Raw genomic sequence first — 18653 nt, 5'->3', positions numbered from 1 at the left:
TATATTAATATGGTCACACTATATTTTAAGGTCCAATTCTCACTATTGACAATCTATTTACAATGACTTTTGCCCCAAAATAATAATTTGCTGCTTATTAATAGTAAGGTGGTTGTAGCAGTTTATGTACTGAGTAGAATATTATATTAGCTTTACAAGTACGGAGAAACAGCCAACATGTTAGTAATAGGCATGCATATAATCAACTAGTTAATAGTGAGAATTGGCCCTTATACTAAAGTGTTACCATTAATACTTTTATTTAGAAAGGGCACACTAAATAGACTGAGTGACTTTATAACGTAACGAAAATCCTTAAAAGAATCCTTAAAAGTAATATCACGTTGCACATAAATATATATCAGGCAGCTCAACTATTTTCAGCATTTATAGTCATAATAATAATAATAATAATAATAGATGTTTCTTAGACATCAAATCAGCATATACAGTGATTTCTGAAGGATCATGTGACACTGAAAACTGGACTTATAGAAAACAGTTATATAATGTTATAAAATGTTTATATTTTATGAATTGAACTTCAACAACTCATCTCACTCAAGCAACCACATACCAATGCACTAAGAACACCTCAGCACCAGCTTTGCCAACTTAGAGCAGTTTCATGTTCATTAATCCTCCTACCCATCATCCACTGCATTCGCCTCAGAACAGTAATGTGCTGAGCAGATAGAAGAAGACTAAAGGAAGATTATAACAAACAGAGGTTTGCAAACTCACTCCGTATCCATGGCAACACACACACACACACACACACCTGGGGAGGAGATATCAGAAGGGGTTTAGATAACCAAGCTCCTACACAGCTTACAGAAATGTGCCACACTTACATCTCTAAAAGTGCTGCACTGTGTATATTCACATGAGTGTTTTATTCTAAGAAGCTGCATCGCATTTACACAACCCAAAGTAGGCTGAAACAGCCAATTTGTTGTATTTGCATGTCTAATAACTAACTTAATAACTCAAATGGAAGTAAGTACCTTTGAAATATAATTGTGTATTATTCATGTGGGGTCAAATGCGGGCACACATGAGGATGTTGTACAGCGCCCTGCATGTGCTCTAATGAGCTGATAACATTCATGGCCTGTCTGTGCTCAGTCACCTTGGCAACTCCAGACAGACCTCAGCATGCCTCGCCGAGGGACAGCGGCACGCTAACAAATACAAATCAGCTGCTCATCCCAAACGAGTCAAGCCAGACAGACGAATAAACCTCTAGAGCAGATTAGGTCTGAGGAACATGCACACAAACACTGCAATGACAACAGAGGAGAGAAAATCTCATTTCAATTTTGGCGAGGACAAGAAACAAGAGATTTTCTTAACAGTATTGATTGTAACAACATTTCCAAACCAAGTAGGACACAATATCGTCCTGTAAAACTGGGTTTCTGTCTTAACCAAGCAGAAACAGATATTTTGTTGTTACAGTAGCTTGGTAGAGTCTGGTATGAATACAGATTTCACTTTTGAGATCTTGATTTGATTCTGATTCATCTGGGTATACTGTATTCCTGTCAATTTTGCTTTTCTGAATAAATGTCTTTGTTAATATTGTGAATTATACGGACAGTCTTGCAGACTGATTCAAATCATCAAATGTTATCTATTTAACTATTTATCATAGAAATCGGCTCACAGATCATTTGTTTTGGGAATCAGACAAAAGTATACTCCTGCTGTTTGTTTTGGATTCATTTGTTCAACATTTATTTGTGACTCAGATGACAATGGATGCACATTATATTTATTTTATAAATAACAGACATATTTCTTACCATCATTTCATAGTAAGCCTTCTTTTTATTGTAACCCATTCAAAGTATAAGACTATAAGGCCAGTGTCACATGATCCTTCAGAATCCATTATAATATACTGATTTGCAGCTCATGAAACATTTCTTATTATTATCAATGGGGAAAAAAAAAACAAAAAAAACACGGAAATTATTTAATGTTAACATTTTGTAACAGTATAATTATTTCTGTATATCTCTCTCTACACACACAAATATATATATATAAATCAATAGTTAATTTAAATTAAAATAGGATATATTAACAATCTGATATATTTATATCAGCAAAAATGTATGACATTCAATACAGACCGCAAACTGAAATCTGCAATATGGAAGGTGCTGCACAAATACATTTTCATGCTAACCGATAATAGTACTTAGGAAAACAGCTTGGGATTTTAAGATCATTCAAATATAGATTAACCATAAAATCAACAATGTTTGGGATCTATAAAATCCTTAGTAATCATCAAATATGCACTGTAAAAAGTGAATGTCTAAAACTTACAAATGAAGCAAAGTTTACTGGCGTACGTTTTACAAGAAAATACGGTAACACTTTACAATAAGGTGTCATTTGTTAACATTATTTAATGTATTTAGTAACATGAACGAACAATAAACAATATTACACTGTTTTTTAATATTTGTCAATTAGTTAGTTAATCGTGTGGCTGTTTTTATGTGCGGTATATAAATAAAATGAACTCGAACTTGTTCATTCGTTAAGTTTATTGCTGTTTATTTATAATTATTTGTGAAATTTACTAGCATGTTCTGGTTAAAATGAACTGCTCTTATCATCTGATCGTGTTTGTTTCTCTCTATTAGTGCTATTGGATCTTGGTGCTGCGTTCGACACTATTGACACTAAGTGCCTTAGCATGGTTTAAATCATAATTATATGACCGCCATCAATTTGTAGCAGTGAATGAAGAGGCATCATATCGATCACAAATGCAGTATGGAGTACCTCAAGGCTCAGTACTAGGGCTGTTACTCTTCACGGTTTACATGTTACCCTTGGTAGATATCATCAGGAAACACGGTGTTAGCTTTCACTGTTATGCTTATGATACTCAACTCTATATTTCTTCGCAGCCTGGCGAAACATACCAATATGAAAAACTAACGGAATGCATAGTCAATATAAAAAACTGGATGATGAGTAATTTCTTACTGCTAGATTCTGAAAAAAAACTGAGGTTTTAATTATAGGACCTAAAAACTCTGCATGTAATAACCTAGAACGCAGTCTAAGACTTGATGGCTGCTCTGTCAATTCTTCGTCATCAGAACCTAGGTGTGCTATTTTTATAGCAATCTTTCCTTAGAAAGCCATGTTTCTAGCATTTGTAAAACTGCATTTTTCCATCTCAAAAATATATTTAAATTATGGCCTATGCTCTCAATGTCAAGTGCATAAATGTTAATCCAAGTGTTTATGACCTCAAGGTTAGATTATTGTAATGCTTTATTGGGTGGTTGTTCTGCACGCTTAGTAAACAAACTACAGCTAGTACAAAATGCAGCAAGAGTTCTTACTAGAACCAGGAAGTATGACCATATTAGCCCGGTCCTGTCAACACTGCACTGGCTCCCTATCAAACATCTTATAGATTTTAAAATCTTGCTTATTACTTTTAAAGTACTGAATGGTTTAGCACCTCAGTATATGAATGAGCTCTAGTTACATTATAATCCTCCATGTTCGCTGTGTTCTCAAAACTCAGGCAATTAGATAATACCTAGAATATCAAAATCAACTGCGGGCGGCAGATCCTTTTCCTATTTCGTGCCTAAACTCTGGAATAACCTACCTAGCTTTGTTCGGGAGGCAGACACACTCTTGCAGTTTAAATCTAGATTAAAGACCCATCTCTTTAACATGGCTTACACATAACATACTAATATGCTTCTAATATCCAAATCCGTTAAAGGATTTTAAGGCTGCATTAATTAGGTAAACCGGAACCGAGAACACTTCCCATAACACCCTATGTACTTGCTACATCATTAGAAGAATGGCATCTACGCTAATATTTGTCTGTTTCTCTCTTGTTCCGAGGTCACCGTAGCCACCAGATCCAGTCTGTATCCAGATCAGAGGGTCACTGCAGCCACCCGTATCCAGTACGAATCCAGACCAGATGGTGGATCAGCACCTAGAAAGGACCTCTACCACCCTGAAAGACAGGACAACTAGAGCCCCAGATACAGATTCCCTGTAAAGACCTTGTCTCAGATGACCACCTGGACAAGACCTCAGGAAACAGATGATTCTTCTGCACAATCTGACTTTGCTGCAGCCTGGAATTGAACTGCTGGTTTCGTCTGGTCAGAGGAGAACTGGCCCCCCAACTGAGCCTGGTTTCTCCCAAGGTTTTTTCTCCATTCTGTCACTGATGGAGTTTTGGTTCCTTGCCAAAGTCACCTCTGGCCTGCTTAGTTGGTGTCACTTCATTTACAGCGATATCGTTGACTTGATTGCAAATGAGTGCAAAAATACTATTTAAACTGAACTGAGATGATGACATCACTGAATTCAATGATGAACTGCCTTTAACTGTCATTTTGAATTATTAACACACTGTTTTCCTAATTAATGTTGTTCAGTTGCTTTGACGCAATTGTATTTGTTTAAAGTGCTATATAAATAAAAGGTGACTTGACTTGACTTTGCAGTGACTCGGTGGCTGTTGACAGTGATTCCCCATCAGACTAAACCAACAGCGCAGGTTAAGAGAGGCCAACATCAAAGCTCGGCTGACAGCTTAAACAAACACATCTCATTTCCACTGCAATTTCCTAGTTTTGTGTTCACATTAAACACTGCATCTGCAACAATGAGCTGTCCTCTGCACACAGCTGCAGCTAGCAGAAGAAAGGCTGCGTTCAGCAACATCAGGTGTTGTGACACTGAAAATGAGAGCTGGCTCCGTGAAGGGCCCCTTGGGGGACGTAGCCAGATCTGATGAGAACCTGAAGATGGCACATATGGCTCCAAAATGAGACCCTCAGCTGATTGTGACATGATTGTTCTTTGGGGGCCTCAGACTGACAATAAATCAGTCAATGAAATCTTTGACAATGCCACTCGTTGGAGATTAAAAGCCCTTAATAATTGCTCAAATACTTCCATGTGTAAAACATCTATTATCTTTAGAACTGTGCAGCTTTTATGAGACACTGTTAATATAATGAGCTCTGCATTAATATTAAACTATTATAAATTGTATATATTTAAAATAAATATTATATAAAATATAAACTACCTTCAAAAGTTTAGGGTTGTATTGTATTAATTATATAATATTTTAATAGAACAAAGTCACTTGTGCTCACAAAGGCTCCATTTATTTGATCAGACATTCAGTAAAAAGTGTTTTCCACTTATTTATTTATTTTGTTAATGTAATTTATTCCTGTGATGCAAAACTTAATTTTCAGCATCATTAGTCCAATCTTCAGTGTCACATGGGCATTCAGAAATCTTTCTATTATGATGATTTGCTGCCCAATATCCTTTTTTTTCAGGATCATTTGATGAACACAAAGTTAAAAAGAATGGCATTTATTTGGGGGGAAAACATCATAAATGTATTCATTCTCCCTTTTGATCAATTTAAAGCATTTTTGCTGAATAAAAGTATTAGTTTCTTAATAATATATATATATTTTTTTTTTCTTAATTAAAACTCAAACTTTTGAATGGTAGTTTATAATTTATTTGATATATGCAATAGTTTATGTACATTAAAATACAATCTATTAAACATTTTATATATATTAGCAAACAATAAACACTTACCCATTGACTAGGTCATCATCATCAACGTCTACATCAATATCATCATCATCGTCATCTTCATCTTCTGGTTGGCTCTTGCCCGTCAGGTTGACATCGCTGAGGTAATCAGACTTGAGGTCGGCCAGGTCATCGTCTGCGGTGTCCAGGCCCTCAATGAGCTGGATGTGCTGCAGGTGGCTGATCTGCGTTGTTGCACGGATGGGCAACGAGTGGGCAGTGACCCCAGAGGAGGGGGCGTCACCAGCCTGCAGCCGAGGGCTGGACTGGCCTTGGCGCCAGGAGAGAGGGGAGGAACGGTTGGACAGGCTAGAGATGCTGCGGGCGTTAGTCTCGTCACTGTCATAGCACATGCTGCTCTCAATACAGCTGGAAGACAAGAAAAAGAGAAGGTGGTTAAATCTAAAGCATGCTGTTAGAGCAGAGTTATTTTAGTATCACTGAGATAAAGAAATAAATTTTTCATTTTAGGTATAGTAATTTTATTGTCTTTTTGTCATTTTAGTAGTTTTTTTAATGTGTTTATATCGTTTTTTGATGCATCGTTTGTTTCTTTGTTTGTTTTAGTTATTTTAGTACATCATTAAACTACATTAAAATGAAAACAAGCTAAACTTAGCAACTAGCTTAATTTATTTTATTTTTTATTTTATTATATTCATTTAACAGTTGCACTTAATTTTACAGTACGTGTAATTACATGTACTTATAGTGTACTTACAGTGTATTTATCTAAGAAAGTTCTGGTAATACAAGGTAACTACATGGGGTAGGGTTAGGTTTAGGGGTAGGTTCAGGGTTAGTACCTAGTTATTACATGGTTATTGTAATTACTATAATAAGTACATAGTATGTACATAAGGAAAAGGACTGTAAAATAAAGTGCTACTCATTTAACTTTTATTTTATTTTAAGTTTAGTTAACTACTGTATACTAATGATGGTGTGATGGTTATGGCAGATATTTTGAGATTTGCTGTGGTCATATTACCAACATTTTGGCTTAACTTGATGACAAAAAGGTCCATTCTCTACTCAATATTGTTGTTACTGTATGTATGAAGCAGAAATAACACAGCAGTCACTATCAAACCAAGTGAAAACCAAGTAAAAACTTGTGATTTCATAAAATGATGGTTGGACCTCAGATGTCACATGGACTATTTTAACGATGTCCTTATACCTTTCTTGGCCTTGATCGTGTCAGTTGTGTCACTGTCTATGCAGGGACAGAAAGCTTTTAGATTCCATAAAAAATATATATATATATATTATTTGTGTTAGATAAACGAAGGTCTTATGGGTTTGGAACAACATAAGGCTGAGTAATTAATGACAGAATTTTCATTTTTGAGTGAACTATCCCTTTAAGACATGCATTAACATACAGTGTTCATGTATAGCTGGAATTACAGTTACAATTTTATAAAACTCGCTGATGATTTCTCATTTCACCAACCAATGGCAGATGTGGCAAAAACTTAATTTTGGACTCTGTCTAGTCAGGTTTTCAGCCTGGAATTTACGTGATTAAACCTTTTTAACTCCAAAGAGATGTTTCTGAGAGTGCAGGCAAACTCATTCCTCATACTGGACATAAGTGTCGGCTTATCACACGGCATTTCATCAACACATCACAAAACTCATCTCAGTCTCACACATCTTGTGGATGTATGTCTATGTACTGTAGTCTCTGGTAAGTGATACATCACCTGTGGGGATTTGAAGGTAAAACATGTCTGAGGTTGTTTAATTTCCTTCATGCCTGCTCTACACGCCACTCAAGCTTTCTACAGGAAGTCAGCCGCGCACACGCTGACCCCTCGGGTGGCTTTCTCTGATTTTAAAATAGTAGGTCAAGCTTTGGGAAGCTGGAGGAACTGGTTGACCTTCTGCTGATTCAACACCCACCCATCACCGTCCGAACTAAAGCCCTCATCTGGATAAACTCATATCCTCCCGAGTTGTGACTGCCCTGCAATGATTTTAATGCTCTTATTTAGTTTCCAGGTGTCCAGGTTTGGTTTTAATACTTTTAAGCCAGGCGGATGGATGGAGATTATTTTCCGCTGACCTTGAGCTCAACTTTCAAAGCATAAAAAGCCTTTGAATAAAGTTTGCTCCAATTTAAAAGAACTGAAAAAAGAAAAAAAGAATTTCATTTCAAAACAAGTTTTATCTGTGGCATGCTGTCAATTCATTCTTCAGCAAAAATCATGTTTACAGTCTAAAAGCAGAAATATGCTCAGAGGGCAGTTATTACTAGTCTAATTCATTGGTGCAAAAATATGAGATATTTGAGTTGTAAAGGTTAGGGATTACTCTTAGTTTGTCCATCTAAAAATGAAAATTCTTTCATTATTTACTCACCCTCATGTTGTTCCAAACCCCTAAGATCTTTGTTCATCTTCTGAACACAAATGAAGATATTTTTGATGAAATCCGAGAGTTTTCTGACCCTCCATAGACAGCAAGGGTCCTACCATGTTCAAATTCCAGAAACGTACCAAGAACATTGACAAAATAGTTCATGTGACATCAGTGGTTCAACCTTAATTTTATGAAGCTATGTGAATACTTTTTGTGGGCAAAACACAATAATGGCGTCATTCAACAATTCTTCTCCTCCATGTAGGAGAGCATCCTGACGCATGCTCATTCTTTGCATGCGTGTTCTACATCATCAGCATGTGTTGTTTATGTGCAGAACAAAGCATGTGCATGCGTTGTGTTACTGTTCAAACCGGAGCTAAGATGACACGGAGGAGAAGAACACATATAACATTCAACACTGGTGTTGTTATTGCTATGCTCTACTGTTCAAGCTACAGAAACGCTACCGTTTGATAAACAGAAATACGACTAACAGCAAATCACAGCATCTCAGTCATTTTGAACTCAAATCACCCGAATACCCACAATGCACTGCACACTTGTGGTTAGCACAAATTCCTGTAGACATTTTCTACAAATAGCAAAAGGCTGATGAAAAAATCCCCAGAAAAGAAGACAGTGGCTTTCAGAGCATTGACGTGAATGTGAATTAATCTTCTTTAAAATGCCAGGCGCTTCTGTTTGCCTGACTTTTGTGCTGATTAACGATAATGACGGCTAAATGATAGTGATTAGCATTCCTTTTATCCTTCAACAGGCCTTTCTGAGAACACTTCAATCAGACGAAAAGAACATGACAAATCAAGAAAGTAGCCATTGTTATGCATCATAAAGGACTGGAAGGCCACACAAAACACTGGCATACAGTATGTCTATTATAGAGTTTGGGCTCAGCACATTACAGACTTTCTCTCGACAGGGGCATTAGTGTTTATGTGCAGAAGATGCATTAAATCAGGCCAATTAGGTTAAGGTTTTAATAGAATGACTTTAAAGCTGCTGAGGCAGGGTAAATTTATACTAAAAGACAGTACTAAAATCACTCAGACACACTGAAGATAGAGTGTTAAGTTACACTACGCTGATGAATCTCTTGTAGTTCATCTGTTCAAGTCTGTCAGGAGAGCTGGATTTGAACTCACATTGCCTGTATGAGCACCTGGGCTCAATGCGTCAGAGCACCTGTGTCCACCAGTAAGCCACGGCTCTGACAGCTGTTACACAACAGATTTAGTGTTTAGATTGCATGGATGGACTCTATCCAGGCCTGTTGCTTATAATGTACCATTAACAGCTTCCTCGAGCAACTTCCCCTGGTTGAAGGAGCGCTTATTGCTTCTTTAAACAACACTCTAGCAAAAACATTGCCAGTAGCTCTGGTTTCCAATACACTAACACAGCATACTGTGTGAGGTCTAGCAGGGGTTCGTGGTTGTGGCTTTGTGATGAAAGGCTAATCCACCCTTTTGCTGTAGGGTTTGTATGTGTGTTTGTAAACCTTAGACAGCAGGAAACAACAGGGGGAGGTGCTGATGTGAGAATGATGTGAGAAGGACAGAGAAACATCGGCTGCTCTAGTCCACATCTGCTGACTGCCTTTGGTGATGTTTAGACTGCATTCACTTGGAGATATGTAATATGTTATATTCCTCTGAATGAAATATGGCCTTACAGGCAGACATTTTACACTTTATTTTTTTATTATTATTTTTTTAGGAATGCCTTATAATAAACATCTTATTATGATAATTATTATAATTGTATTTTTTTTTTAAATTATAATTATTATAAAATTATTTATAATATTTATTTGTATTATTAATTATTATTTTAATAATTTTATAATAGAGCATGGCCTATTAAAGGAGAGCAGGGCTAGAAGAGTGACCTCCTGTACCTGTGGGTGAGCTGCGACCCCCGTAAGCAGGACATGGTATCTTCCAGGTTCTGCCGGAGGTCGAGGACATTCTGAACGGTGCGTTTCCTCTGGGACTCAGGATCTGCAGGAATGAGCAGAGAGGAGAGGATGAGCGGCCGGTTAATGCAGGCATTTAGCAGCGATTTGGCCATACATAAACAAGCACACCCATGTGCATTAAGATAGAAATATTAAAAGGCCAAAGAAAAACATTAATGTATAGATGCATGTTACTGAGGCATGGTCCATGTCTCCACTCACACGTGTACAGTATTGCAGTTTTCAGTAACAACACACAAACCTTTCTCTCACGCTGTAAGAGTGCAGGGCAACGAAGCAGTGGAATATGACGATTCAGCAAGTGGGCAGCATTTCAGGCAGTACTAGAATGAATTAAACATTACATCTCAGCTTGCCAAGATGCCAAAAGCTCTTTGAGCTACTGTACTAGCAAGCTCACTTAAACAGGACTTTAGTATTTATAAAAGGTCTCCTTTCAGTTTAATTGCTTTCTTTATTTAGGCAAATGTGCTTATACAGATTTATTTGACATTCTAGCTGTAAAACACCACAGTTTTTAACTTTGACATGTTGAGGACTGTTTTAAAACTGCTGACAGTAAAAGTGCTGTATTTCATCTAATCAGCCTCCCTCCCTAAAAAAAAACAGTGCCGCTGTAAGTGTCAGATTATAAAACCGCATAGCGCAGGTTGCTCTCCGTTTATCAGTTCATCTCTTTGGCTTCACACACACAGACATACTCACATGTAATTAAATACTAGTGTAATAATTATCAGATACTGCCTACAATTTATGGTAAAATTATGGGCAACTGAATTAAATATACTGATAATTTTATACATTAGCAAGCTACATTGTTGTCAAATGACTTCACTATGTTTAACTTAGCAAGTCCACTCATAACTTTAGAAATAAAAATGTCTTTGTAAAAATGCCTTGGCTTATAACTGCTCAAATAATGAAAAAAGAGACTCATTATTGCTTCATTTATACAGTTCATTTGTCACACTGGTAATTTAATGTAGAGCGCTTTGCACTGTTGCATAAAGTCTTCAGTACAATCTGCTCTGGGTGTATACAGCAGATTTGAGCAAATGTATTTGATTTACCAGGTATTCTATACATATTGATAATTCCCATACTATATACAGTGTACTTTAAAAATGGTATGAATACACATACATACACACAAAACAAATCTCTGTTTTTGATACAATAATCAGGAAAAAGTAAATAAATAATTAGTTTTAGCCAAAATGGTTTTGGAGGGAATTAATTACTGAACAAAACAGTTAGCGGTTCTCAGATGACGTGTTTTGACTGTTTCAAGACTCTGCACATAACATTGACAAGTAACAACACGAGTGAAAAAATCTAGTTTTTGTTTGCAATTGGAAAAATGTGTTCGTCTGAAATATCAAGAGGTAGTTTGTGGTCGAAAAACTTTACTACATCTGGTGTATTACCTGTGAACAAGATCAATTACCCAATTAGCCAGCTTTATTCAATTTACTTTTTAGGCTAAATGAAGAAAAAAAAAATCTGTGTATCACTAATTGTAATGACTTCAAATGCAATACACTTTCGACAGCCCATGCCGTGTAAGGCATAAACCAATGTCAATTTGGTGGGATTAGTCTGTACTGGTCCTTGCCACCTAACATCCCTCCCAAAACCTGATCACGCACACCATCTTTTATGTTTCCCCTGTGGTGTGTTAATCCTGAAGTTTGACCATTAAGCACAGCAAGACTCCATGCCAAACCCTCTGTAATGACATCCAAACTGGCATTAGTCAAAGTCCTAGTCTTAATTCACTTTAATCTTCACCATAGAAAAAATATTGTGTGTGTTTGTGAGTGTGTGTGTAGTGGATCAGCACATGGAGGTGGCCCATGGTTTTGTGATGAAAATGGAGAACCCCCCATGCGGCCCCCTGTGGAGTGTCTCTTCGTTCATGCATAATCTCAGACAATTAGACTCATGAAATACAATGAGTCTCCCAGAGTGGTTCAAATGGGCTGGTCTGTAAATTAGGCTGCTGATGATAGTGGTTTAATTTACAGTTTGGCTTATACTGTACATAACTGCGGCCTTTTACATTGACCATTACACATAGTTATGTCATGCTTTGCTCTCTCTTAAAGGCTTTAAATATTAATGAAGACCCCTGCATATACTACTGCATATACTGATCTGAGCAGAGGCCAAAAAGGACTTTATATATAAGAAAATATCAACAATATATCTAAGAAAGTAAGGTGAACAAGCTGTAGTATCCATTCATGTCTCTATGTTCTCCTGCATATTTGGACCTACGACAGGATTAAATAGCTACAACTCTTATAATGCAAATGTACCATGTTCAGAACCAAAAAACACTGTATGAACAGAATCTAGAGTGGGCAGGAGAGGGGGATCAATCAAATTTGGGTTCAGACCAAGCATAAGTGTGAAAGCAGCAATAAGCCTTGTTCAGGACAGTTAAAATAGTCCATGTGACATTAATGGTTCAACCTTAATTTTATGATATTATTTAATGATGTCCTACACAACAACAAGTGCCGGCCCAGATCTGGGCCAACATTATTTTGCTGTCTGGGGTCCTCACTATCTTTCTGGGCCTTGACTGTGGTATTTCTGTTGCTGTCTATGCAGGGTCAGAAAGCTCTCAGATTTCATCAATAATATCCTGATTTGTGTTCCGAAGATGAAGGGCTTACAGGTTTGGAACAACATGAGGGTAAATAAATAATGACATAAACTATCCCATTAACACTGCAACACTAGCTCAAACAACAGTGTAATTTTGGGGAGGGGCTGTCAGTTTGGCTCACCAATGACAGCTTGGAATCCTGTTGCAAAACATATTATTTAATAATTCTAGGTCATTTCTTTGTATATTACTTACATCACCATTAGTTTAGCAATTATTGTGTCGTAAACGCAAATATGAGTTGAATTTAAAGCAGGCTGACAATATTACCATGTTGACAAGATGACAGTGATGGTGTCTACAACAGTCTGTGGCTGAAAGGGCCATTAACTCTCTGTGATAGTGCACAGCATTAAGCCATGAGAGGGTAATTGCCAGAAAATGGACAGATTTGAGAGAACATGTTGGATTCAGTGGACCTTTTACACCCAAAATATGCACAGTGCGGATTTTCTTCCACTCCTCGCTGGATTCAGATTTCATCTCTCTCACAAAAAAAGCATACATTTCGAAGCATTTTATTCATCCAAAAACAACATGTCTAACTGTAGCCACTAAGTTTCCTCTCAGTAATATGGAACCGTGCAGGGATCACTCCAGTTGGCAAGCAGATACATGTGAATTGTCCTGTTGAGCTTTGGTGTAACGAAAGGAGACTGAGAAGATCATCACACTTCCACCCCCACGCCTACGGACCCCTACGGATCAGTCCAGCTGGCCAGTACTGGAATGACCTATGCAGTGAAAGAGAAGTCATGAAAAGATAAACAAAATGGCCATCACCCTGATGGCTGTAGACTAAGTATACCAAGTCTGGAAACACCACTCATTGCTGCTTTGATGGCAAGAAACACGGTCACAAAAATATATCACATTGAATTTACCGGTAAGAGATGTGACATATAAGGACTATTGATTACAGTGACTTTGGGAATTAGCTCAATACTGAGATGATTGAGATGCTGAATGCACAGGAGGACTGCAGCCATGTGCCAATCAAAGTGGTCAAGCTGTTAACTTTGAAAGGTTATCTCCAGTGGAAAGTGAGGGGGGTGCCAAATAAATATTAATTAAATCATTTGTGGTGTTTGCTTAGATTTTGTGCAAAGCCCTAATCCTAAATATCAAATTTTAACTAATCAGAAACCCCATTTGTGCCAGCAACCACACCATAACAAAAGAGACGTGACATACAGCCAAGTATGGTGATCCATACTCAGAATTTGTGCTCTGAATTTAACCCATCCAAAGTGCACACACACACACCATGAACACACACCCGGAGCAGTGGGCAGCCATTTATGCTGCGGAGCCCGGAGAGCAGTTGGAGGTTCGGTGCCTTGCTCAAGCCCACCTCAGTCATGGTATTGAGGGTGGAGAGAGCGCTACACATTCAATTCCTCCCCCAATTCCTGCAGGCCAGAGACGTGAAATCGCATCCTTTGGATACGAGTCCGAATGTCTAACCATTAGGCCATGACTTCCCAACAACAAACTCAAAACTCTAGCAACTAGCCAGAACACCATGGCACTGGCCTAGAAATCATTTAGAACAGCAACCATTTAACAACAACCTAACAACCACACACACACACACACACACACTCACACACACACACAAACACATAGCAACTGACAACTACTTAGCAACCACCAAAACACCTTATCAAGACCCTAGAAACCACCCAAAACACCATAGTCTGACCTGGCAATCACCCAGAACAGTCTAACAACCATGTAGCAACAAGGTAGCAACCGCAAAAAACACATAGCAACTAACAACAACATAGCAACTACCATAACACCTTAGCAACACCCCAGAAACCACCCTAAACACCACTGGCCTGGCAATCACCAGGAACAGTTTAACAACCAATTAGCAACACCCTAGAAACTGCGCGACCCTGAACACCACTGGGCTGTCAGTCAAGTAGAGCAGTCTAACAACCATTTAGCATAACCCTAGTAACCACTAAAACACCACATCACCTGCAGAGCAACCTCCTGAACAGCCATGAACACATTTACAACCTTTTAGCAACCACCAGAGCACCTTAGCAACACCCTAGATACCACCCTGAGACTGGTCTGTCAATTCCATAGCAATCACCACAACACCTCAGCATCTATATAGCAAAACCCTGGCTACCACCCTGAACATACTAACAGCCATTTAGCAACCACTGGAAAACTTCAGCTACACCCTAGCAATCACCTTGAACACTGTTGGCCTGCCAACACTCTAAAAACCTTGTAGCAACACCCTAGCAGCCATCATATCACCAGAATAACTGCAGAGTAATGTCCTGGAAACCAAGCTAAACATAATAATAGCCACTAAGCAACCTCAGGAACACATTACCAATACCCTAGAAATCAGACTGTCAACACCATAGCAATCACCACAACACCTTAGCATCCATATAGCAAAACCCTGGCAACCACCCTTAACATACTAACAAAGATTTAGCAACCACTGGAAAACTTCAGCAACACCCTAGCCATCACCCTGAACACCATTGGCCTGCCACCACTCTAACAACCATGTAGTAAAGCCAAAGCAACCAACATATCACCACAGTTACTGCATTGCAACACCCTGGCAACCACCCTAAACATACTAAAAGCCACTTAGCAACCACTAAAACAAGTTAGCGACACCCTAGCAACCACCCTGAACACCACTGGCCTGGCAATCCCCCAGAATACTCAAAAAACCATGTAGCAGCACTTTAGCAACCAACAAAACACCATAACAACTGCATAACAATCACCCCAAATACATGAACAACCACATACAACAACCAGAAAAGGAACCACATAGCAATGCCTTGGCAAACCTCTAAAGGGTTATAGCATCCTAGTGCCAAGAATTACACAAGCTAACAAAACTCACATATTTTTCAGAAAATGCGTAAACAACTAGGCCTTTTTATGATCAATGGAAAACATCAATCAGATGTATATTTTTAGGATTGTTCAGACTCAGTATTGCTTAGGTATTATGTCTGATACCCTACGCTAGATGGCACACATGGTTGGCTGAATCAGTGTATTAAAGATTGGCACTCCATCCAAAATGCCCAAGAGTCACATTCATTCACTGAGCAGTAGTAGTTAAAATCATATTAGACACACTTGAATCGACCACTCTAGGACAGCTCATTTCATTTGTGCATGATTTAAATCCGTTCCTCTCTACATTCATCCTGATGAATGTGCCAGCAGGGCAAACAACTAGCAACAGAAAAACACTGGGGGGGGGTAGCTTTTTCCAGTGTTTATTAGACTATAATAAGCAGAATTGTGATGACTCAATTAAAGGCGTTTTCTTAGAAAGGGCAAGGGAAGTTGTTTCCTTTAAAATCTGGATTAGAAAATAATCACTCAGAGGAACTTATAGTCACTCTCCAAAAGACAGACTGCTTACAAAATAAACAACTCACGGGACTTCACTTCATTTCACACACCACTAATCTCAATGCTATGAAAGTTCGGTTACATGGGTTTTCTGTAACACTCTCTGTGTGCGCTGTAGGAAGCTGAATGAAAACCTCTGTTTAAATATTTTTTTTCCATATTTAGTCATGCAACCACCTCTGATTTGTAGTCATATGACTTAAAGCGCAGACTGAAGAGCATTAAATAATTATTAAGCATTGCTCGCCAGCTTTGGCTGGTGCCCTTCCTGATGCAAATGTCTGCTCTTGAATCCAAAACAGGGATGTATAACACACTACATCCTGAAACAAAAGACATCAGCCGGTGAAGAAGGTGGGGGTCCTCTCCAATCCCTCCATTGCATCTAATCGATTCCACGCGGTTGTTAAGCACAACTCTCGTTTATGGTAATTAAAGCCCCCCCACTACAGGGGTGAGGTTGATGGAAAGGTCCAAGGCCATCAGACTTCCTGTTTTCCAAATTGGCCCGGGCCGAGAGGACCCAGCTGCAGCCGGGGCGAGGGAATAAGGAAATTAGGGATGCAAATTTCACCCCCCATCCCCCCCCCCCATCGCAAGTACATTCCCGGGGGGAAAGCTAATGAATCAAGGCTAGCTGGTTAAATGCGGCTGGGGGGGACTGCAGTACACCTGCCTCCCCCTCTTTACTCCCTCATCGACTTGTGAAAGAAAGAGTTGAAAGCAGCCACTACCAGCAATTCAGCCATTGTCTTTTCTCAGACTATTCAGGAGTATACAAGTTGATTCAGGACTGTCCATGGAAAAGCTAAGACACTGGGAGAATTCTAATGGTACATGCTTTAAAAAAAAAAATTGGAATCAGGCCGACGAGCAGAGAACCAACAGTAGCTTAGTTAGCGTGTTTTACAGTAATATATTGAGACGACAAGGGACTGGGAGAATGGAAGCTTCTAAAGGAATGGGAGGACTCTACTGTATATTTAGCTCAAAAGAGAACACAATAAAACAAAGGCTGTAAAGTGTGTTGCATTCTAATGGCAAACACTAAACCCACATAAAGGACTTGTCAAATGCTTGGATTGGTGTAGTCACACCTCATTTAATAGGGTTTAAAAATTACCCTCTATCACAGGATGGAAGATTAACAGTAATCCTATAATTACAGTTAGCGTAAAATTGGGATTTATGAGGCTCTAGTTCTTGAACTAGCATTTCATAGTCTCTATTGTTTGGAAAAGTTCTGGGTCATGCAATAGATCACTGCCCAGTGGATAGCTAGATGTGGTTTCCAAAATTTGGACAACGGGCCCCGCTGGGAATACAGCTAAACATTGAGGACGACCTCACACAAAGGGTCAGTTAAATGAGATCACAGATTTAATGAAAAGTGGTAACTCATGCATGCTAACCCTAATAACCAAATCTTCTGGATCTCAGTCTCCCAAGGAGAGAAGAGTCAAAGAGAGTGAATCACAGTTAGAGATTATGGGGTCTTCAGAACTTCAGAGATGTTGATGCAGAGAGTCTAACCTAATATTTCAACATCCACACACTAGATTGTGAAGTGTTTTCATCTCTAAAATGCACTACCAACTTAGAGCACCATCTGAATCTGAGACTGCCACATGCTTAAAAGACAGGCAGTGTCTTCATAATTAGCAACTGAAGCATAGCCTGTCAATAAAGAAGCTAATAGGGTGAAGACAGATGCTTACTGGAATCTTCTGCCTTTCTGAAAATGCTGTTAAGAGCAAGAAGCAAAATGCACAAAGTAAAAGGATGTCATAGAGTTCTGAAAGCTCTGAGAAGAATTTTTTGGCAGAAACAGGCCACTCTTCTAAGAGGTCTTGTCTGGAAAGTGTACGAAACCAATCACAGCATGGAGCTCTTGCTGGATCCATCGGTCTTTACAAATGGTGATCAATTTCCATCCATTAATGTTTTCATTTTCCATATTTTATTACTAGAGCCGAGGAACAGATGATGTTTAATTGGTTAATTAAGGTATAATGGGTGATAGGGATCTAAATAAGGCCAAATGAATCCCAAATGGCTGTTAATGGAGTTTAATGGTGTAGCGTTGAGCCAGAAAAACATTTGTCGCTACTTTGACAAGCTGCCTGATATTTTACCAACAATACACTGCAATGCTCTTAAATTACTCTGAGTAATAATCCATTTCAGATTCTTTTGTGGTTTAGGGGAAAGGGTATAGTTTCCAGCTTCTCCACCACAAGTTTGTTTTATTTCCAGTTTACCTTATGTGTGTGTGTTTTTCAGTTTCTCTGTACTTAGAAACAGAGTGGTGACCTCGCCAACATGAACAGGAAGACAGGAAGACAGATACACATGCAAGCATACTGCATCTGGTGAATGAAGGGACTCTTAAATAACAATACAATGCCCTGCCGACGCTTGGCCAAATGGTAGAAGACACACTGCAGGAAATGAGAAGACGGATTGGAATATCCGCACAAAAATCACAATAATATCCTTGGGGAATAACTACAGAGAGGAAAGAAAGCAGTGATGCACTGGTCT

The 18653-nt window shown here is 38.6% G+C and overlaps 1 protein-coding gene across 1 annotated transcript in view; it reads right to left on the bottom strand.

The window, feature by feature from the left end:
* Nucleotides 1-18653, bottom strand: part of LOC132117926 (neuron navigator 1-like) — a 140601-nt gene that overhangs the window by 71920 nt on the left and 50028 nt on the right. Inside the window, exons 5-6 of the mRNA XM_059527292.1 lie at nt 9932-10034; nt 5644-6009 (exon numbers count right to left, since the gene is read on the bottom strand). Coding sequence (XP_059383275.1) covers nt 5644-6009; nt 9932-10034 — 469 coding nt within the window. The remainder of the gene's footprint in view (nt 1-5643; nt 6010-9931; nt 10035-18653) is intronic.

Source organism: Carassius carassius, chromosome 37 (genome assembly GCF_963082965.1).
Source record: "Carassius carassius chromosome 37, fCarCar2.1, whole genome shotgun sequence".
Lineage (NCBI taxonomy): Eukaryota > Metazoa > Chordata > Actinopteri > Cypriniformes > Cyprinidae > Carassius > Carassius carassius.
The sequence above is the reverse complement of the archived record's forward strand: the minus strand, read 5'-3'. Positions and strand labels throughout refer to the sequence as shown.